This window comes from Dromaius novaehollandiae, chromosome 3, assembly GCF_036370855.1.
Source record: "Dromaius novaehollandiae isolate bDroNov1 chromosome 3, bDroNov1.hap1, whole genome shotgun sequence".
NCBI lineage: Eukaryota > Metazoa > Chordata > Aves > Casuariiformes > Dromaiidae > Dromaius > Dromaius novaehollandiae.
Window position 1 is genome coordinate 100961221 of NC_088100.1, and position 23778 is coordinate 100984998.

Consider the following 23778-nt stretch of genomic DNA (forward strand, 5'->3'; position numbering starts at 1 on the left):
CATGCACTTTTTTCTTATAGTCTGAATATATGAATCGCCTCATTCCTGTTTCAGTTTTGTGTACTTTGAGAAAAATATGAAAAAATGAAACTTTCCAAGCTGTATTTCTTGAATTGTTGAAGAAAGCAGAGACAAATATTCTCAGGTGCTCTACATGGAACTGAATATTAAGACAACTACCATGCAACAGCAACCATATATTCAGAAACCTAGTGACAAATATGAAAGCAATTCACATTTCAGTTTTGTATATTTTTGGGAGTATTAATACAAGTCATTTGTATTATATGGTAAACAGTATTTCACAACTTAAGCTCATTTTCTTGCCATCTCCTATGCTACCTCCTACACTGCTGTTCAGCTAAAATAAAATGCTTCCACAAAAATCAGGTGAAATATTAACAGCTGCATTCTCTTAGATACACCTGGATGTTTGGCACTCACCATGAGACTAATGTACAATGCCAATATGCAAAATAATTTTGCTGTATTTTCCACAAATGTGAAGCATCTTTGCATAAAAGTAAGGAGTCTTCAACAACAGCAAAACTTCTGTATAAGAATAAACTGTTTCCAGGACTCCTGGAACATTCTGGATATTAATATACAAAAATAATCTTATTTTTTAAGCTAATTTATAAAGTGCTTGGACTTTTTAATGGGAGTTATAAAAATATATAGCTGTATTAAAATATTTTTCACCAACTTTAGGGCGAAGATTTCGTAAGAGTATTATTTTACAGTTTTACAGTTAGCAAAACTAAAGTGCAGAGAGAATACTTGATTTGTTTATGAACATGACGCATCAGTGTCAGACCCAAGGTCAGAATTGAGTACAGACTCCAAATGTTTGAAAGAGACCACTAACAGGACTTTTCCTCTGCTCCTAGAACCCTCTCCTGTACTTTGTGCAAAAATTTTGTAGTAGGAAAACCATTTCGCACAGCAGTGAGACATGAAACATGACTGTTGAGGAGCCGAAGGCCAGAAAGATGTCGTTAAAAGAAAAAAGTAAAAATAAAACCACAGAAAGTAAAGACAGCAAGTGATCTCTACAACCAGCACGTGGAACAATAAAAGCGAAAAAAGCAGATTTTGACCAATGCTTTTATCTTCTAGAAGAACTCAGTTTACAGTTGGTCTTACAGTTATTGAAACTAAAATGCCTCAGGTTATTTTTAAATTGACTCTTAAGTCATTCATAAAAGCATCAATTTTGTTAATCAGAAAAATTACATAGTACATGGACTTCATCATACATAATGCATTCCCAGAAAAATTCTGGGCATTTAGTCAGGAGCACCGCACACCTGAGTCAAGGTGAGCTCTTTCAGTAAATCAGAAGACAAAGGTCTCTGATGGCAGAAATTTTTTTTTATATCCTCCCCAGGTGGCTGACTAGATAAAAGCTGTTGGAGGAACTACAATGGAAGAATAACTTCAGGCACAGTATTACATAACAGCACATTACTAGATGAAGAATTTGAAGGATAAGGAACTGTAGAAAAACGGCCTCACACACTCAGGCCACCCTGGTCAGCTTCAGGAAAGCAACAATGCCTAAGTCTACTACAAAAGAAGGAAATACAAGAATTTAGCCCTTCACTGTAACCCAAAACCAACGATGGTATGCAGTTAGTATAGACCCCTTCCCAGCTATTAAAATCTGCCCCTAAAATGTTTACATCAACACTGCTTTATCTTAAGGATCTGCCAGATTTTACAGATCCAGCTACATTTGACAATTTCTCTTCCAGTTCAGCACACTACCACTTTTCATTAGAAAACATCCCTATGCTACCCGTTTGGTTGCTTGTCCCATTTGAATGAGCTGTGCGTTTTTGTCCTGTATCTCCCATTCATTTCTTATGTCCTTCAGTTCTCTGCTGCAATAACTCCTTACTGCCTTTTCTCTCCTTCTCACCTCTCTCTCTTTTCCCTGTAAAGTAAGCCTCACCCTGCTATGCAAAGAAAGGGGGGAACTCCTCGCAGCGAACCCACGGCACCTCACATTGAGCCAAGGGTGGTGGTTATGCTCTGAGAGCTGGTGGGCACTACACTTCTCACAGCTCAGCTACCCGGTTCAGGAAGCTGCACAGGATCACGGGAAGCTGATTTTGGCCAATGTTTTGTTTTGGCACTTAATTTGGCCTTACTGTACACTGCTTTACAGTAACAGAAGTCGAAGGGGGAAAGAGTAATGTCTTCAGGGGTCCACAAAACATTCAAAACTCCCCTGGATTTCAGCAGCTGCAGTTAGCTAAAGTACCTATTCCCAGACCTAGACTGACATCATACACGATGCTGGTAGACAAATAAAAACACTACGTTAATTAGTCAGAAACCACCAAAATTACCAGAAACACCAGAGAAAAACCAGAGGAAGTACCATTTCCTTATAGATTAGTGTAAGATACCTCAAATCAAGGGAATTCTTGTCTGAGTATTTTAGAAGGGCCCCAAGAAAAATTTGCTTCCCCCCCCCCCCAAAGTTTTTAAATATATGTATTTTGAACTTCTTTTGGAAGATTTCTTCCAAAAAAACAGCATACCAACATGCTCTAACTGTGATAGTATCACAGACCTTGTTTATTCTGTTTTTCCCAAATGTATTTTAAAATTGTTTTTGAAACTAATTTCAAGAGTTATTGAAAAATTGTTTTTAAATAAAGTTCTGAAATATTTAATAAAAAAGAAAGTTATTTCATGTGAAAAAGGGACCCAGATCTACACCACAAAATGTAAACTTCAGAAATTAAAATGTCACCAAAAATACCCCACCACTTGCCCTCCCCTTCCCCCCCCAAATTTTTAAAAAGCACGTTAGTCAGGATAGTTTCAGGAAGAAAAGAACATTGCTATGAATATAAAATTTCATTTTAAAAAGTTCAAGCTGAACACTTAGAAGATTTTGCTGAACACACACACACTGGAATAACCAATGACTGAGCTAGAATTTACATTCTGTAAGAAATTCTTATCTTTTAGCATTTATTTTGTAACGAACCAGGTAGAAATGTTGATGCATCAACATGTTTAGCTACACAAAATATTCCCCAAACATTCAACTCGTAAACACCCAAATATTTTGTTTACAGACATCGTATTTTTAAACAGAACGCTGTGGTATTCCAGAATCAAAACATTTAAATTGATTTGACATTTAAATACATCTGCTGTATGAGCTGTACAGAAGATGCAGCACAGCAATCTTCCACTGTGTGCTGTCCCCTAGAACGTATATCTCCTAAGACACGTTAGCTGTATAGATTCCTCACAGGTTGGTCAGAGGGAAAACATTATGTACAGAGAAGATGCTGTCCACAGAGAAACTTAATCCATAAGAATGATGGGCTATAAGCCTTATGACCTACCCAGCATAGAGGCATTCTAAGGATGCTTGTTGAACCAACCAGAAATTAAATTATCATCTCATCAGGAAAAAAAAAGAATAGAATTTCAACACAGAAATCATTTGATGGAAAATTCCATGGTGATTCTACTGACCTGCGAGCATGCCACAGTGAAAGAGCACTGGACCATCAACAACTCCTTTACATCAAAGTGCTGATGAAAGGGCAAGCTAAACAAGCTTACATGGGAAATGGAAAAATCTTACTCACTTTTTCAGACCAAACTATGCCTACAGTACTAATATCCCCTTTCCTAAAAACTAAGCCAAACAAAAAAGGTAAAAGGACCCATCTTTTAAAAACAAATGCGAAAATTGTATTTCCAACAAAGTTACTATCTTTTCATTCCTCCTTCCCCCCCTGCCACGCTAAAAAAGTACTGGAAAGCTAGTGAAGCTCACTAGAACATTGATGTTTCTATGCATTTCACATGGAAGCACTCAAAAAAAATATAATGATTGTGGGGAATAAATACTACCAAATAGGTTGACAAAAATCTCAAAGTGTACCTAACTGTATAACAAAAACTTTAAATAAAATATCCCCTTAAAAGGTAAACAAGATATATCTACCCTTGAAATACTGCACTGTTAAGCTTAGAAAACAGCATAATGAAGAGAACTAGAGATTATGAAATTGTCTACATGATATTTCTGCCTGCTTTAAACGCAGATCTAGTACTTCTTCACAGAACTATCATTCTATATACACCACATACTCAGATCATCTCAGCTTCTCTAAACAATGAAACAATAAAACAAAAGCCAAAATCTGGCTGTTTCTCCTCTCTAGAGGTACTTGCATGAGCAAAGTTATCGCAATTTGACCTTAAACAAATTGTAAGATGTTTTCTTAATAGCATAATTACTCCATCACATATCTGCACACAAAATATGGCACTAAACAGTATCTTTAAACATATCCATATCTTTGATATATTACAAAATACTTGGGGATTTAAAATACCTATGCCACATATTCACATATTAATTTTGAAAACTGAGGTATCATTCATAACCAAACTGCATTATTTAACGATACGTGTTAAGAAACTTAGAAGATGTTGACATTGCAACTGTTCAATTATTTACAAACATGAGTGCAATATTTGCAAATAATTGTTTTCTCAAGCATCTCAAATTCTTTTAGATTCTGGCTTTTGTCTTCAGAATTTGTAATCGCAGAAGTACAGAAAAGTGTGCTATTTCAGTTGTTGGCTGAATGGTAGCTAGTGGAAACAGTAAGTGTGTGATAAAAACAGGACTTTCTTTTTCTACTACCACCATTTTGTTGCTTTTCTGAAAGACCGGTGAGATGATGCCTATAATGATGCCTAAGAATATCTACACGTACCATAAGTACACATGACAGCTATCTTACAAACAAATTTCCAAATGTTTTTCAGTCTCCTGCAATACACTTAAGTCCTTTCAATACTACTTGTATACACGTGTTTATGTCTAAGCCAAGAAAGTAAAATCAAATCCTCATGAATGCTCTTAAGCTTAAGTTGACTTACACCCAAGATTTACTTTTAATATAAAAAAAAGATAGCTTTATCTTCCAGACCAAAAAAACATATATATATTTGAATTGAGACTTTCAATCGCTTTAATACAGTTTAACTTAAGTCCCCAAAGCAACTACTAAGAGCAGGGCCAGCATCAGATAATGCTAACCATTTAACTGGATATTAGTTAATATCTAATATAAAACATAGTCTTCATACCAAAAAAAATGCAGTTTCAAGTAGCTGCAGAATCTGAACAGGCTGTGATAGAAAGACGAAAAAAGTCCTACACAATCTACTTACTAGCATGCTTATCTGCAAGCATTATAAGACTGTTGGAAATATCTCTTCGTCTGTAAAAACACACCACTTTTGCTTCCACATTTCCATTTGCAGTCTAGAAAAGAAAGACAAAATAAGTCAGAATCCATCCTTGCCCAGCTGAGTAGCAAGAATTACATGTTCTCTACTATTTTTTCCTCATATTAGTATTCTAACATGACTGGCCATGTTGAAATCAGAATTACCCAAATAAGAGCTTCCTGATAGATGCCAATATCAATTTCAATCCACACAATTGCATTGATTTAAATTATTTATTCATAAGAATTTATTTACGTCTTATTCTCTTATTTACAAATGTAGCATCAATATTATGCTAACATAAGAATCCTTAAGAAGCATTAGATGCTTGTGAACACTTCTTTGTAACCTAGTTTTAGATAGAAATGCATATTTTAAACTACTGTGCCAATTTTTGAAACCATATTTAATAACATTTATTTGAAAATTCATGTCAGCCCATAAGATAGAAGTTATTTACTTCACAGCTGTTTGTATGACTCTTATTACAGATTTACTTTTTGAAAATGTCAAAATAACAAAAATCTACTAATATTTTAAAAATTGCACCTTCTTTCTTGTTATAAATATTAGAAAGTTAGTTATATACCTTAAGTTAGTTATTATATTTTCAAGTCAAGATGTGGCACCATAAAGCATCAGGTTTTAAATAAGTTTTGAAATAAAAAAGAAAGCATCTTATGTCCAGTAGAAGGACAACCAAAGCATTTCATTATGTATTTGCATAATATCTCCATGTTTGCACAATGCCTTTAACACATGAATAGCACATAATTCACAATTAAGATATCTGGACTATATCCTGGAAACCTCTCTTAAAAATCAATACATGACTCTGCTCTACCATCCACAAGCAAGATTAAATTATAGCAATGCAGTTTAAAGATAACAGACATTACATTTAGAACATGATTGAAATCACTTTAATTGCTGTAAATAAAAAATATTCTTCTCCAATGAAAGTCCAAACTGATTTGCCATGTACAAACAGTAGATGAATGGCTGTAGTGTTGGATGCGCTAACAAAGAATGTGGATCTTGGCTGGAGTAGTCTTATATTCCATTAATAAGAAGAAAACTTTTCACAGTTCAAGTTTTAATTTACTTTCTAACCACAAAAAAATCATGATCCTTCACATCACAATAGGGATTTTCACTGTTTACTTTTGACATAGTTTATTGGTGAATTGTAATACCAATACATGGAACAGTTAAAAAAAAAAAAAAAAGCTGCTTAACTTTTTCAAAAACATGCTTAGCAACACAAGAACTAAGAAATAATTATGTTTTCCTCAAAATGACACTCTGAAAAGCAACAACTCAGTCAGTAAAAATACACTCAGGATAAAGACAGATAATACAGACTATTTCTATTCAAGACCCTGGCCTTCATTCAAAGCTGCAAATAAAAGTGCAGTAAACAGCAACAGAAGCTTTGTATTCTATTATTTGACCATTCCAAATTCTCACTGATACCTACCAGTGCTGTAGGTATACACACACGTGCGTGTATATATATATATATATATGCACACATACACATATATAAACACACACATATACACACATGTATAAAAGCAGGCACATTACATGATTCCTGTCATCACCATATAAAGAATTAAACTCATTACTCTCCCGAACATTCATATGATTGTTTATTTGGCCCAGGGATTTTTTACTCCTGACCACCCAGAATGATCAACTGGGTGTTTCCTTAGATAACAAGGAAGAATTATGGTGCATCACATAGCGGTCATTCAATAGCTGAACATACAGAAGGCACATAACAGATCTTAAGAATGTAGAAAACTTTCAAAAAATTCTACTGATGGAAATCTTATGGGATGGAAAGAGTTCTCAGTTTCTGAAAAGAGCACTGACTACTACCAAAGGTTAAACAGGAATCTTAGATACTTGTGTACCTTGTTAAGCTCTTCAATTCGCCTGATGAGATACGGATTGCTGGAAGAATTTTCAAAATATACATAATCTACAATAAAAAGAGAAAAGTACTGAATTACTTCAAAAATAACATATGTATATCATTTTTGTTAGTGCAAGTTTTTTGTAAACTTAGAAGCTGATAAAAACCTGAGGCATCTCACTTGACGTCAGATACTAATCTCAAGTATTTCTATACTGAGATTTTCTCAAAACTTATTTTTATATGGCCAAAAGCACGCATCAAATGCTAATTACACTTTGGATTTGATGTTTGAGTTGCACCATGCATCACGCAAATTATCATTTTCTTCTTTTAAATGAAACTGGGCCGGGGCATAACAGCACATAAAACCCTTTGCGAGGCTGTGACACATCACAGCGGAACAACTTCAGGTAGCTCATTTAGCTCTAAAGAAAGAGAATGCGATTGCGACCTCTGGAAATCGCTCGCAGCTGCCTATTAAGCTCACACGAAGAAGCTGAGAACTGTTGATGTAAGCAGTAAACTCTACCCAGACTTCAACAGCGCTACTCAAATAAGGATTACTTTCATGAGGAAAGGCTGACAGGATTACAACCTAAACGTCCTAACGAGGGGGCGTCCAGAGGGGGGATTTGCAGATGTATCAGCACACCCTCAAAGGGATTCGCACTAACTGCTGTCACCCCTTTTCCTCTGCATCTTCCCCTCTCACCTCGAAACGCCGTTTCGGAGAAAAGAGGGGGAGACGAGACATTTCTGAGCACCCAGCGCTGCAGAGCTAACTTCAGCGGTGCACCTGAGCCGCGCCGCCGACAGCGCAGCCATGTTCCCTCCGCGGCCGCGGCACCCGCAGTTCCCCCCCCGCCCCACCATCTCGCCGGCGCGGGGGGGGGGGGGGGGGGGCGCTCAGTGCATCCCCCCCACTCCGGGCGTCCCCCGCTGCCGGCGCCCTCTCCGGGGGGCGAGGCGGGGGGCAGCAGTGACCCAGGCAGGCCCGCGCCGCCCAGGGCAGCGCCGCGGGGCCCCCGGCGGCCCCGGCCCGCGCCGCGGCCCAGCCGGGAGCCGCCGCAGGCCCCGGGCCCGGCCCGCGCCCCCGGGGGAGGCCGTGGCCGGCCGGCGCCGCGGCAAGGAGGAGGCAGCCGTCGGCGCCGCTCCCCCCTCGTCCGCGGAGGGCGGCGCTGCCCTTCTCCTCCGCGGCGGCGGGGGCCGGCCTCCCACCCGGCGCGCAGGGCTGCCGGGGGAGGAACCTGCGCCCTCCCCCTGCTGCCCGCCGCCCGGCGGCCGCCGCGCCCGGGCCCGGCCGCGCCGCTGGGGGCCATGGCGCTGGCCACGGCGGGCGGAGGGGAGCGAAGGGGAAGAGAAGCGGGCCGCCCCGCTTCCCGCACGGCCCCGGGCCCCCGCTCCCCGGCGCCGGGCCCCGGCGCCGGGCCCCGGCGCCGGGCGGGCGCGGCCCCGGCCCCACATACCTCCCACTCGGTACATGTTGGCCGCCATGTCTGCGCTCCGCGCCCTCCTCCTCCTCCTCCTCCTGCCGCCTCTGCCGGGCCGGGCTGGGCAAGGCGGGAGCGGCTGCCGCTGCCCCCCCGCCCCGCGCTCGCCCCCACCCCGCGCCACCCCTCCCGCCCGCCCGCCCGCCCGCCCTCCCCGCCGGGCGCAGGCCGCGGCGCCGCACGCCTCACGGGGCCGCCGCCGCCGCTGCTTCGGCCATTTCCGGAGGCGCCCGGCGCCGAAGGGGTTAAACAACCGCCCCCGCCGCGTCGCCCCCTCCCCCGCGCTCAGCGGCCCCGGCCGGGGGAGGGCGCAAGGCCCGGCCCGGCGCCGCGGGGGGCCGGGAGCGCCCCTGGGGGCTGCCAGCCCGCGGCAGCGCCGAGGTAACTCACCTTGGGGCGACCACGGCCTCGCCGCCGGCCGAGGTGCGCGACATTTTGTAGCTCGAGGAGCCCCGCGCTGTCCGCCAGGACGTGGCGGATATTATTATTACTGGTGTTATTCCTGTTTCTTGTGTTTCCAGGCTCCATCTGCCCCCCCCCCCCCCCGCCGAGTCTTTGTTCCTTCGGACAAACGCGCTCTCCCCCGGGAAGCAGCCTGCCACGGTCCCGAGGAAGTTTGTGACACATGTGCTTACAGCACCTGTTGATTAGTGATTTAGCGAGGTTTCTCTTTTTCTCCCCCTTTAAAAACTAGGGCACAACTGATCAGCTCACAAGGCTTCAGTTACACCCATCTTCCCCAATAAACTCGACAGCAGCAGCCGAGGCGTGCTGGACGCAGTGGTTTCCTAAGCCTTGTGCTGTTGTGGAAAGTCGCTCAGATAAGCGTCTACAGCACAACAAAGAGAGACGCAGCAGCTTGTCCCGGCATCAGTCCGTGCTGGAGGAGTTGCCTACACATCATCTGATTAGAGGGATGCTTGGGGAGCATCAATATGTATGTAACACAAAGCTGTTTCCCCATGTTTACGTGAAGTTCATTATATCACAAACAATGTATGTGTGCAGTTTATAAACAGCCTGATCCTGCTTTGGAATGCTTCCCTTGAAGAGAAATGTTTTTTATCATTTTCTTACAAGGATGGTGGTGATGTATCACTTGCTTCAGGTTCAGGATTTTTGTGCGTGTATCTTGAGTGTTTTCAATGTAACGTTTCACTTTGCCCTGAGCTGAAGGAAAAGGTAGTGTTATTAAGGGAGAAACATGATGATTTTTAGGAGGATGAGCTTCACTGGTGTTTCAGATGATCATATGCTCCCTTCCTTTCCTTCTTTGAGTAGATCTGTGACTATTAGGTTAAGTTTTCTTCTACTTTAAGCCATGCACTTTTCATTTCCTGGGTTACTGTTTTGTGTCAAACAAGCAGCTGAGTTTTAGACTCCTAAAATGTGTAAAGTTTGTACACAAAGCCCTCAGTGGCTTGAGCTTCTTTAATAAACAGCAGCAAATTCATAGACCAAAAGGGGAATCTGAAATCTTCCTCTGTCTTGTCTCCTGACAAGCAAACCTGTGGGATCTGGAAAGGTCTGCAGAAACTCCCTGAGAAGTAGCAGCTCTATCCAATGGTACTGGTTATTTCTAGAAGCACAATAACACTACCTTGGCAGGACCAAATAAAAATAGCTAGAAGTTAAACAGTGTGTTATTTTTATTCTTGTGGTTTATTGTTTGGTACATAAAACAAATTACACTTTGAAGGCAAGAGAACAGTTAGTTCAAATAGTTAGTTGGCTTGTTGCAGTCATTATCAATTAAACAGAATGCCTCCAAGCTCTTTTTTTTTAGCTTCAGTCTGCACTGCGACACGAGAGGAATTTCCCACACTTTCAATCTAACAATGTACCCTCATCTAGCAAGGAATGGATTTCAGTGGAAACAAGATTGCATGGTCCTTGCGTAGTCCGAAGACATGGCCCATGCAAAGGGAAGATTGCTACTGAAGAATGTGCCTTTCAAGGACATGAGAGAGAACAGCCCAGGAAACCCCACGATTACAGGCTGCCTCTGCAGGTTCACACCCTAAAAACAGTAAGACAGAGCATTATTTACAGTTGCCTAATGAAGGCATGCATAAAAGACCTAATAACTAATGTAGTTTATATACTTCAGTACTGAATCACTAAGCCTGGTTATTCACACTAATGCAGCTTGTATATTCATGGACTGATTTTGGATCATGTCGTGCTGCTCTTACTGTGTCTTTGCATACTTTAAAGTGACTGTACTGCAAACTGAGGAAAGTAGTGGGCATAGCTGGCTGTGGTTGGGTACTGAGTTGCAGGAGTGTCAGTATATCTTACTCTGGTGTAACGTATACAAAAGCTTGGATAGAGTTTATTTTCTGTGCTATCTCAATACAGGGAATGGTAAAAGTTGAAGGTGTGTAAACATGTTCATATTTCTAAATTAAATATAATGCAAAACTTGAGTTACCTCTTCTTCCAACCACACCACTGTTGAATAAGATTCAGATAAGAGCTTTGTCCTAATCTGATAAATGGTCTTTTTAGCTATATACAATAAAATTACCTGTGTTATTTGAAAGAAACCACATTTCTGTGGCAACTGAAATCAATGCTGCAAAATAGATTATTCCTGCTGGCGAAGCAGATTCTTTGGTGGAGAATCTCATTTGATAACAACTTTTTTTGTTGTGCCATCCTGAGCGGCTCATAATTCCTCCCGATGTCTGTGCTGCCCTACAGTTGAGAAGAGTCTTACCGATTTATGGAGTCAAAGTGAAATGAATCAGAAAAGTGATCTCGGTTAAAAATAATCTAGAAAAAAAGAAAAAGGTATAGGGATTGCTTTTAAACCTAGACCAATTCCCTGATCCAGGTTCACCAGTTAGCCCCACAATGAGCTAAACCAGCAGAACTGTCGCAGATGGAGCTGAAATATTACCGCTATGGTGTCCATAGACTTGCCCAGACCTCACCCTCTTTTTTGACTTTTCCACTTCATCTGATGCTTTTAAATCATATTTACTAAATATCCATTAAGCTGACTGGCACAATACTGTGTTCTTAGTCATTTAAAAATGCAGTGATGATGTACAGATTTTTCATTAGGGCTAATACAGAATGTTTCACTTTTCTTCATACACAGCTCCTAAGGCTTCCTGCTTACATGGGAAATTGGTTGGACTAGGGGAATGGTAATGTGTTATCAGAGAATTTTAGCCCTAAATTTTCATTTTTAATTCCATCTAGCTTTTCAGAGACTAAAAGCAGTTGTCAGCCACTGGCAGAACTGCAGCTGTCCATATGATTTCAGAGATTTTTGGACAAGTTCAGACACAAAAACTCCTCACCACCAATGCTCTTTCTCTACTATTGCAGAGAGCAAGATAAAGGTTTCAAAAAGCTCTAACAACCTTATCCTCGAAAAGTTAGGCATTTTAAAGTGGCAGAATATGGGAACTTTCCTTGCAGCTGTCATGCAACATCCTGTTTTGTGGCCAGAGAACTTAAATTCAAAGGGATCCAGTCCAGCATCTTCTATAGGTAACAAAAGCCTGAATCTAAAAACATACTTACAGAAGAAACCAGTGCCAGACAAACCTTCCTACTAAATTACTGCCTTGAGAATCAAACTGATAATTCAGAGATATACAGTAAGATGCATCCAGAGATGTGTTTTAAGAATGACCAACTTCATGATCAAATATTGCAGATTTTAAAAATAATGATTTTTGGCACTGTGACTCATACTCTGTCGAACCAGTTGAACTGCATGCACGTTCATCCTACAACGTATCAGCTATGGTTAGAAGTGCTTATCATAAGTAGCTGGAATAACTTTTGATCTCTTAAGTATAAATGTCTTAATTAAAATCAACAAAAGCATTGAAGGAAAGTTACTTGTAGAATATAAAACATGCTTAGTTCCTTACAGTGTTTTTATGGAGACTCGTCTTTATGCTGATGCAGCAGAAAGGAAAAGGCATTTAGACTTTCCCATCCTTGGGCCACATTCACAGGGCCTAATTCAATCCAAGTACTTAAGCCTAGAGTTTCATTTTGGCCTGAGCAATCTGAAAGCATAGGAAACATTAAGCAGAGGGTTTATGAATACATGCCAAGTGAATGTGGATCCCTTGTTAGCAAAATTTTGCTGCAAAGAATAAAAGGGCTGTGTGTGCACATGACCCACGCAAAGGGTTAAGAAATACAGTGAACTTTGTGTAGGCTCATTTCTTGTCAGCCTAAACTCCTACTTAAAAAGAGAGTAATTCACCACTGCAGAGGACTTAGGTAGCTCACAAACTTGTCCTGTGGCTCAAAAATAGTATGTACACTTTATAACGTCACTTTCATCTAGTACGAACAAACATGCCTGTTAATACAGCTGCACATTGATTAGATTGGTTTACAAGCAGCTAAAAGTACATATACCTTTTTACTAATGCAAAGACACACCATAGTTTGCAAAACCTCATTAAATAATTAGTAACAAGGACAGAATTCTCTGAGCTATTACTTATTGATGGACTGAAGAAAAGCATTTTGCATATCAATACTGATATGATTACATTTACAAAAACCTTAGATAATTTTCATTTTATAAAAGACGTTGTGTGAGATTTTTTATTTAATTTGCAGGAATACAAAGCTCAATGATTATTATAGTAAGCAATAGGAAGTTTTAACTGCATTTACTGAAACATTTGTTAGGTACAATCTGTAATGGATGTTTCAGTATCAACCTCTTTATAAATCAGCGACAAAGCCCTCAGAAGAAAATCATCTTTTCTTGGCACTCAGTAATAATGTATTTTTATTGACTCTGTGAATCAGATCTCAAGAGACTCTTTGCTAAATATGTAGCTATTTTCATTAAATATGCTTTAAACAATAGCTTAAAGTTAATTGCTGAATTATCAGTAGTCTACAAATTTAGATGTTCAGTCTAAATCTTCAAGTTGTAAAAATGCCATTAAATCAATTTGTATAGAAAAATGATGCTTATGCTGGCAACAAGTTATTATCTGATTGTGTAGTGGAAAGAGAGATTTGGTAATGGTTTTTCAATAAGTATCAAACAATTACATATATAGATGCCATATGGCACTGCTTTGCCCTAACACATAATTCACCATAGATCATGTAATTGAATTAAGAAGGAGTTTTTGTGCAAAATAAGTCAGATCTGGACCTGTATGTACCTCACTTCGTGTTCTGAATGCATTGGCTTTAATGAAAACCATTCAATCACGAATGGAAAGAATACTATCGGTTTGGGAAAGGGAGGGAAAGAGGCTAGGGTAAAGCTCACTAATCTACTTTAAAGACTAGATGTGCAGGAAATGCATTTCTTCTGCTCCACAGGCATAACTTATATAGTTTTTGCTATGGTCTCAATGACAGCATAAAGATCATGCTTATTCCGTAATTTTTTAAGGAAATTTGGCCATCTAGAGCTTTTGTTATACCTGCCAATTTATTTTGCAGTTCACATCCTAACATCGAACAAGCCTGCAGCTTTAGGATTCCGTCTCATAGCCTGTTTTGTTTGCTAGATTTAGAGATTAATTTGGTTCATTTCTAGCTTCTGTTAAAGTCAATGTGAGCTTTGTGGTTGACTTCATTAGGACTAAGATGAGACTATTATATCCCTTTGTTATCTTTGATGTAAGTGAGGCTGAGAATCAGAACACTTGGAAGCATGCTGGAGTGTTGCATACACCTGCAGCATTCCTCAATGAAGCCATTCTGGGCTTAAACATAATTATACCAGATAGAGATTAAACACACCACACTGGATTTACTTTTTTCTCCCCCTTTCCCTCAATTGATCTGTTTTTCATGCTAAACACCTGCTAAAAAGCTGTCAAAGGTGCTTAATGACACATATTTAAGTACAGTACAGTACATTCATCTGAGCAGAATTAATTTAACTCAAGGACTCAGCATCTGTTTGGTTCAGTTTTTCCGGGGATTGAATGATTGCAGGAAAGTAACACTGAAGTGTAACATATTGATCAAATGTACACTCAATCCCTTAGTGCCTTACTATGCCTCTAAACACTGTTTTGTGTTTCCATTACAGAAACATTTGTCCTAAAATTCTCAAGTGCTATCTGTTTCTTTTTTTAAAATTTTTTTAGCTTTGAAAAATCATAATAATTTTTTTATGCAGGTAGCAAGTCTATAGCTCAGTGAAGTGACATGAGAATAACTCATTATTCTGTTTTTATAAGGAACTTCAGTTCTGAAATGGGTGAATTTCAGGGACACATTTATCACTGGTATAATAAACACACACCATCCTCTTAAATCAGTGGAATCATGTCTGCTTACACACAGCAAATTTAACTTTGTTTCCAAGTGACCTTTATTTCTAAGAATAGGCAATATCACAGAGGAGGCCATTTTGCCTGTCTGGTTAACAGTCTTCTGACTAGATGACTGGCTGCCAAAATCAGTATGAATACTGATGAGGAGGAACAGCAGAACTGCAAAGAACTATAGTAATACTGTTATTTTGGAAAGTGTAAATGGTCACCATTAAGCACATCTGTGATCTATAGGCAATCATATATTTGGCTGAAGTCAGTAAAGTACATGAAGTATTCTCTCAGGATGAATGGAAAGAACAAAAAATGTACCTTTATGTATCCAAATTACTGGAGATATCTGAAGTTACCACACCAGACAATAGGTGGTGACACAAGAAACTTTATAGACTGTAGAAAGTGAGGCTCTATAATTGCAAGGCTGGCTTTTTTTTCCTTTCTTTTTTTTTTTCTTTCTTTTTTTTTTTTTTTTTTGGTGACAACTAGGTGTCATGCATGGCAAGAAGAAATAAACGGTTCAAAAACCCTGTTCCTTGAGCACACAATGGACTAAAGGAGAAAACCTGTATGCTGAGAATTCATCTGCTATTTTTCTACTGTATGCAAGGAAACAGGAGATTTTATATATTTTACGAACAGGAATATAGCAAGGAGCATAATTTTGCACATCGTACAAATTCATGCATCCTGCAAGGTCTCAAATAATGGCTAACTGCTTATGCCACATAGGCAGCAACAGAATAACTGAACAAGTAACCTCACTCCAAAACACCCTTACTCAGTAAAACTCTCCCCAACAAGTTTTACTTTTTTCCCTGGAAAGGTTTTTTGGCTCTATAATCTTCAGGTCCGTTTATCAGATGAACCTCTACTCTTCTTTAACCTCTGCAATTAGACCCATTTGCAGCTTGGGTCTTGGTTGCTTTTAGGGACAGAAATCCATAACATTCGGGTACCTGAGATTAACAGTATCCAAATGTGTGAGTTTTAATACTCTGCAGCGTTGTCTGGAACACCAAGGAATATTTTATGGGCCTACAAACAAGTTGTTCTTATCATTTATATTTCAACAGAAACAACAACAAGAAGGCGAAGTACAATTGCCTTGTTCTCCTTAGGAGGCTACACTGGGATGTAAGAGTACAGTATATAGCTTACACTGACAAATACAGCCCAAAATCGAATGTTTCCATTCTCCTGTCTTCCTCAAAGCTATCCAACCAACTACTCTGGAGGGAACTGGTAGTGAGGAAAACTGCTGGGGGAAAACACAAATTCTTGCTGCTCAGGAAGAATATGACCAAAGAAGCACCTTTCACGGTATGCCCTCTGAAATAACCTAGATTCTTCGATCCAGTGGATCTGCAATGCAACCCTGAAAATATTTCATGCTCCATCCTGGGAGTTCTGCTTTGTGACAGAACTCCAAAGTTCCTGATAGAGAGACACAAAATAGAAAGAAGGAGTGAGTCATGGGCTCTCATATGAATAGCATGTTTGTTTTCTTATTCTTGTAGGTGCTAAAATAAGCTATACTGGAGTAACCCCCCTTTATATTGACACAGCTGTCTTCCCTTGCAGGATCTGTATAAGTTCTTAGACTAATGTTGATATCAACAACAATGAAAAAAAATTAAAAGACTAGCCTGTAGGAGACCTAGGCAACAAGTTTTTCAGGCCTATATCCACCTAAACTACTTCCTGAATTTCACCAGAATAACAACTAACAGCCAGGTCAAAGTACAAACATCTGTGCATGTAAAATGCCCAGAAGAGATGAGAAAGAAGATAAACACAGCTCATACTGGTAAATCACATATATTCTGAGATAGAAAAGCCTGCTCTTGCATGTTTCTCAGATCTATTTCCAGAAGTTCTGGTCTCCTGCCCAAATGAAGACTCTTATCCCTCTGAGGACTGGCTGGGTTTGTGAATAAGCAATGCTCAACCTCCACAACCATCAGTGTAGGCCTCAGTTCTAGCAGGTGCTGAATGCCATCTGCTTTCATGAGATTCAGCTGTAAGATACATAATATAAAATACTGTTAGAAGGCCCGCCAACCTTGCAGTGCTAGAGGGTACTGCATAAGTTCAGACCAAATCTTGAAATTATTATTCTTAACATCAGTCCCCTACAGAGTTCTCCATGAAAATAGGCTGAAAGAGTACATCATGATGGGGAGAGGGGAATTACAACAGAAATACCCTAGCTACAGTGGCAATCAAGCATTTCAGAATATGACATTTTTTAATGAATATTTTAAGAAGGTTCCTCTTTGGTAGTTGCCCTCCATTTTGGCATGAGGAAGGTTACTTACTGTTGTTTGATGAATATTTTATTCTGAACATGACTCATCTTGTATTTGGCTATCAACCTTTTCTGTTTAGAAAAGAAAATAACAAACAACTGAATTATAGTGATCTCTTGTGATGGGAAGGAAGCAGGACGAAAATGTGTTTGTGCATGTGTGTAGTGTTGCTTTCCACAGGATGAAATCAGGATGCCACAGAGTTTACACTACTACAGCTAATTGAGATTTTACTGTGGCTCTTCAGTGAGCTTACTGAAATCTGTAAAGCAGGAACATATGAAGTTTATGTTAGTTCTATATGTAAATCTTAAAGTATATTGCATAATAACAATTGTGACTTAAAGGTGACCAGTCATTTTAAAAAGCCTTTTACATCTGCGTTTTTCCTCATACATCAAAACGTAAAAAAAAAGCCAGCAAAACTATCAACTTGTAGTTTCAGCCTCTTTTTATGGGACAAACTACTGCTGCTGAGCAGCTTCCTTACTGACCTTCACATTTCTATGATAGAAGTATTGTAAGGACTGAAAGCAGTATTTGATGCTGTATTAGTTCTCAACAAATCTCTGCTTCTGAGTGTAGTGCACAGTTCTGCAACTTTATTGTTCAGGGATGAGCTGTTTCCTACAAATACTGGCTAACTAGGGAACCCCCTTACACTGTCACCAAAATTATTGCCCCACAGAGAGAGGATAGAAGGAACAATAGTTCTTCATGATCTTTCTGGAATGGTGTATTAAATCCAAATAGTCACTTTCTGTTGAAGTCTGCTGTTCTGAACAGCAAAAGAGAATGTGGCTATTTCAGTCTTGTGATCCCCTTTGTATGTAAAACTTCTGGGCATAGAGAATCTATCATGTCACCATTCATAACTCCAAAATTTTCTCCATCACTATTTCCATTACCAGCCTCTATTCCAAGGTTTTACAGCCTGGCAGTAAAAGTTCATGCTAGAATGAAATTTGTCCTGTGAGGTTGAAGGAACTCAAGAGCTATTTTCGTTTTTTGCTACAAAGTTATTTCTCTAGTCATGCAAGGCTAAGAGAAGATTGTTTTTTACTCAACAATATGCTCAAAGAATCTAATGTTTGCAAACAATTGTACCAAGCAATTTATCAATGAGAAATAATTCATTTGTTACTTGAAATACCAGTCTCTTGAGCCAGTTGACCCAAACAGTCACAAATTCTGCAATGCAGATTCCTTCAGTCAAATTTATTATACACATGCTAAAACACTACTTAAATACAGTGGACATTGGACTTCTAGACAGATTGTCATTATTAGTGGTGAAAACGTATTATTTTATTAACCTACAAAGGTTCAGAAATATTGGCTCATAATTCACTCTTAGTCATACTGCTGTAGATCCATTCTATTGATAACACTGAGTTAATCCAGATTAATCCCAGTCTTGGGGGAAGTGCAGGAACTTTGTTACATCATTAAAAAGTTCAGTCTAACACTGAATTTTGAAGGCAAAACCCCATGAAAGCAAGACTGCACATCTCTCTCTCCACACCAAGTATGTGACATGTAACAGTAAGCTTCAGGTTGGTAAAACATCTGCCAGAAGCCCCCAGTGCACCGAGAGGAGGACAACTGTTCCACCTCAACAGGTCCCCTCCCAGAAAGTTGCTGAGAAGTCTGGAGTTAGGAATCACAGCTCCACATGCTTATCTCCCTCTCTGCTTTCAAGGGCTGCTCATTCAGGAATACCAGAAATGGAAGAGACGCTAAGATCAAATGTATGAATAAGCAATTTGATTACTTATTTGGCAGTGGCTGAATATTTTGCACATTCTGTTGAGCTGATAAGACATTGAACTTAAGAGATAAGGAAACTGTAAAGAGTATTTTGCAAATATTCTATGGAACAATAAGAGATAAAGCACCATGTTCTGGCACATGTCTACTTTCTGCTGGGAACTAGGCCACAGTAACTTGACATGGCTTTGGATGGAGAAAGCTTTCCACAGGGACAGACCATGAAGGAGTTGCATGTTAGAAAGGCGCAAGTCTCCTTCAGCATGACTGCAAACATTTGGAGAAGCAGAAAGCCTGGGCAACTACAGCTCTTCAAAATACTCTTCAGGCTGAGTGGGGAACTCCTCACAGTCCTCTTCTAAAAACAAGCACCAGATGCATGGGGCAGGAGAGGGAGAAGATGAACCTTTACGATTTTTTGAATAGGACACTCAAAAGTAGTGTCCTACTCACTACAAAAGAGCTCCTAGAAAAGAGGAGCGCAGGATTTCAATCCTATGTTTTAATCAGTGCTCATTGTTTAAGACAAGACCTTTTGTTCTTCCCCATTCTTATTGTCTTTTGAAAAATAAATAATTTTTAGTAAGTGAATTACAGAAAATATTAGAAAACAGAATACCAATGCTGTACATCAGTGAATTAAGGATAGATCCCAGAATTAAAGATATAACTGTAGGAGGAAAGAAATCAAACAAACAAGGCACTGCAAACTGGGATGTCTGTTCCCAGTTTGAAGTCTGTTTGGCAGCACAAATGTTTTAACAGATTAAATTGCTAAAAAAGAGAAAAGAAAGAAAAACACAAATCTGCTGAGGGAAAAACAAATGTATTGATCGTCTGATAGCAATACTCTTCAGAAAAATCAAGGAAGTAACATGATCTTAAGGTCACATGTTGTGGTCTTGAGCACGAGACCACAATTAAAAAAAAAAAAAAAAAAAAGCCCAAACCCCCAAAACAGAAAGACGCTCCGCCAGCTTCTGCGGCATATGAGAAGAATGCTGCAGTCAATGGGCAAAGACTTTTCGCTAAGGATACAAGCCTTCTGAAACAAGCTTCTGTGGTATTACTATAGTTCCCCACTTTTTAGAAACAGAGGAATATTATATTCATTGAAGTGCAACATAAGTGGAGTATGCGTCATTAAATAATGTTAAGCTTTTCCAGGAAGACATGTACAAATTTCTTCTTACTGCAGTTTCAAGATTACTGATGCTGCCTGCCTTGTTTGTGCAACAGCTCAAGAAAAACAAACCCAACAACAAAATAACAAGTTACTGTGGATCAAAAGAAGAGTTAGAATCTGAAATGAGTGATCTACTTTATTTTTACTCTTGCAATTGAAATGCACATGCATTAAAAAAATATATATATATATTAAAAATTTACCAAAGACCTTTATCAGTATAAATTTGCATAGACTACATTATTAATTTGTTTATTAACCATCAGAGAGCTGGAACCGTTTAGCCTGGAGAAGACTGAGGGGGAGATCTTACCAACATGTATAAATATCTGAAGGGAGGATGTAAAGAGGATGCCAGAGCCTGGAGGGGCCAAACTCTTTCCAGTGATGCCCAGTGATAGAATGGGAGGCAAGGGGCACAAACCGAAACATAGGAAGGTCCGTCTGAACGTAAGGAAAAACTTTTTTACTGTGAGAGTGACTGCACACTGAGGCAGGTTGCCCAGAGAGGTTATGGAGTCTCCATCCTTGGAGATACTCAAAAGTCATGTGGACACAGACCTGGGCAGTCTGCTCTAGGTGACCCTGCTTGAGCAGCGGGGTTGGGCTAGATGATCTCTAAAAGTCCCTTCCAACCTCAACCATTCTGTGATTCCGCAATCATTTCCAGGAAAGATCTTTTTTCACATCAAGATTGTGAAACTTTGGTTTTCTGCTGTACACATGCTGGAGTCAGTCCTAACCTGATGGCAAAGTTGTGGCAAAGTCACTCCAGCCTCAGCAATTACACTCCACAGTTTATTGCAATGGGTAGCAGGGAAGATAAGGTATGCCTAAATTGCTGATGTTGGTTGATTACTTTTACATCCTGCAGGTACATTGGTAGAAGAGTCAGGAGAGGTAGAGGCCATCACATAATGCAGGTGGCCCACTTGCAGTTTGCATTTCAGCATGATACAACTGTTCTGAGCACCACAAAGTCCACCAGCAGCTCTTTGTGACGCAGCCTGTGGTGGCAAAGGAACACATCTTACTCAACTGCAATTTTCACCATGGATTTGATGCACTCGTGTAATAGAGGAGTACCACTGGAAAAATGCTCATCCTCTACATCCCACCCTGCCCTCCCCAAGGGATGGGAGGGAGGCCACATTATGTTGCAGCTAAGTAGTGACTCAGAAACTGTGATTTGGTGACACTTTGCTTAAAATGTGGGGACAGGTCTACATGTAGGTAGGGTCTGCAGTTGCTGGCAGGTAAAAAGGTGTGTTGAAATAGGCAAAAATGTGTTCAAAAATAGGGTGTGTGTGTGCACGCATGAGCTTACATATAAAGCTATATCTCAAATCAGTAATTGCATAAAATGAAGCTATGGTGACTTACAACAGAGGAGAACACAGCATAAAAACTGCTCACAAGTAAATATTTCTACAGTGCAAAAGAAAAAAATATTTATTGCTGGAGTTGTTTTAATCTCAAGAACCAGATCCTCAGATATTTTGATCACCTCTTAGAAGAGAGTTAGCGATCTACTGTATTGCTCTGGTGGATTTTCTTGCAAGTACTTGTATCTGATCCAGGATATCAGTTGTTACACCATACCTTGAAGTCAAATACAGTTGAAAATACTGGCATGAGGACAACTGTACCTTCACAGAAGAGAGAAAGAGACAGAGAGACAAAGACAGACTCATTCTGACTATTGAGAGCCATTTCTAGCTATGCAATGGAGCTAATGATATGATCACTTACACTTCCAGGACATAGTCTGGTCTCTTGTGTGATTTAGGAAGGAATCTTTTCTTGTACAGGTGAGAAATTTCCATTCCTGGAAGCAGATACTGACTAATGTCAGTAGTACAGCAGTGGACTCGGGGAACTGATTTGCTCAGATGTTGACAGTGGTTATGTAGGCACCCAGGGAAAGCCTTTATACAATTGCTTAAATGCAACCTAGGATAATATAACTCTTCTGCTAGGAGCAAGAATACTGTCCAATATATTGCAGTTAAGTCAGATAATTTACAGAAGTACTGACAGATCTTTAGCTGCAGAGAAATGAAAGCTTCCATGTAAAATCCTATGCAGTAAACTATAGGCTTCACTGTAACTATAATGGAGCTATGCTCCAGTTGTTCCTGAAGCTCTTACAATGCAAAGTTTTTGACACCTTGCGGCACTGCAGCATCAGGTCTATGTCCTGAGGAAGGATATGAACATACAGAATTCTCCAGTATAGTGGGAGGCTCAGGAAATGAGGACTTTTACAGAGAGGTCAGAACTCATTTTCACTGAGAACCAAGCAATTGCTTTGTGAACAGGATACAAGAGACCATGGTTTTATTTATTTTAGCTGGATAGTATTTGATTATAAAATACTTACAGCATTTTATAAACTTGAGCAACATCTTTAATTTTAAGTAGTTATGCAAACATTTATCCATGTAAGCCAGCTTGATCATTGTAATAAACCTGTGTTTGGGAAGAGTTTCTGGGACTTCTGAAAAGCATGTAGTATTTGATTAGAAAAATGAATATTTCTTTCTACAAATGAAAATATGCATCATGTAAACAAACTGATTAGATTTTGTATACTCAACTATTACAAAACCCACAATTTTGCATTTTTTGTTGTAGTTTAGTATAAGCAAGCAGTCAGTTATTAACAACTCAGTATTTGAGAAAAGCGGTATTTAACAGCGTAATATCTCTCCTCTTCACCAGGAGGCTAGTGACAGGGTTTTAAAAAAATGTCTTATCAAACCTTATTTCCACTGAAGTATAAAGCTGGGAACACAGTAACAGTAAGAGAGAGTTTCTAAGTTTTCTCTCCTTCCCCTGAGAGCCTAGACACATACAATGGAAAATATACTATATCCCACTAAGAAGAAGAAGAAAAGAAGAAAAAAGAAAAGAAAAGAGAGAGAGAGAGAGAGAGAGAGAGAGAGAGAGAGAGAGAGGGAAGTTAACCAGTATTTCCAGAAATGTCTCCCTGGATTTTTTTTTTTGTTTCTGCAAGTCCAGTAAAACTCTACCAGCTGGACACTAACTCCCTGCAGTTGAGTCTCACACAATTAGACCTCCATGCTTAGCACTTCTTCTAGGTGGGCAGGCAGAGGTACCCATGCTTGCTTTGTTGGCTCTAGCATAAGTTTTCTGTACCCCATCGCACAAACAGGATTTCATAGTCCCAGCTGTCTGAATTCCCTTCCTGAAGCCCAGCAGTGACTCACCGGTGACTTAGGCACACAACTTCCTGAGTCCCAACCAACAGATTGTCTAAGTTTCCAGTCCTGTTCTTCAACAACACTTAACAGATGCATAGGGCTCAATTCAGTTACTTACATGCAGGCATCTACAGTCATCTCTAGGGCATCCAGGACATCCCCAGGGGCTGGCAGATATGACACAGATGGCTCATGCAGTACTGAAGCAGCAGGTGGAGACCAGGGGAAACTAGGGCATCTCCAATGGCACTAACTCATGCACATTTAGGCAACTGAACTGAGCT

The 23778-nt window shown here is 39.8% G+C and overlaps 1 protein-coding gene across 2 annotated transcripts in view; it reads right to left on the minus strand.

Annotated features, from left to right (window-relative positions):
- The window catches only part of MTA3 (metastasis associated 1 family member 3), a 145088-nt gene extending 136251 nt beyond the window's left edge, over positions 1 to 8837 (minus strand). Inside the window, exons 1-3 of one of the 2 annotated variants that reach the window (XM_064509595.1) lie at positions 8680 to 8837; positions 7209 to 7276; positions 5227 to 5320 (exon numbers count right to left, since the gene is read on the minus strand). In XM_064509595.1, the coding sequence (XP_064365665.1) occupies positions 5227 to 5320; positions 7209 to 7276; positions 8680 to 8707 (190 nt within the window). In that variant the 5' untranslated portion in view covers positions 8708 to 8837. Of the gene's footprint in view, positions 1 to 5226; positions 5321 to 7208; positions 7277 to 7925; positions 8548 to 8679 lie in introns of those variants that run through there. The other variant, XM_064509594.1, reaches the window with a different exon arrangement.
- Between the last annotated feature and the right edge of the window lie 14941 nt (positions 8838 to 23778).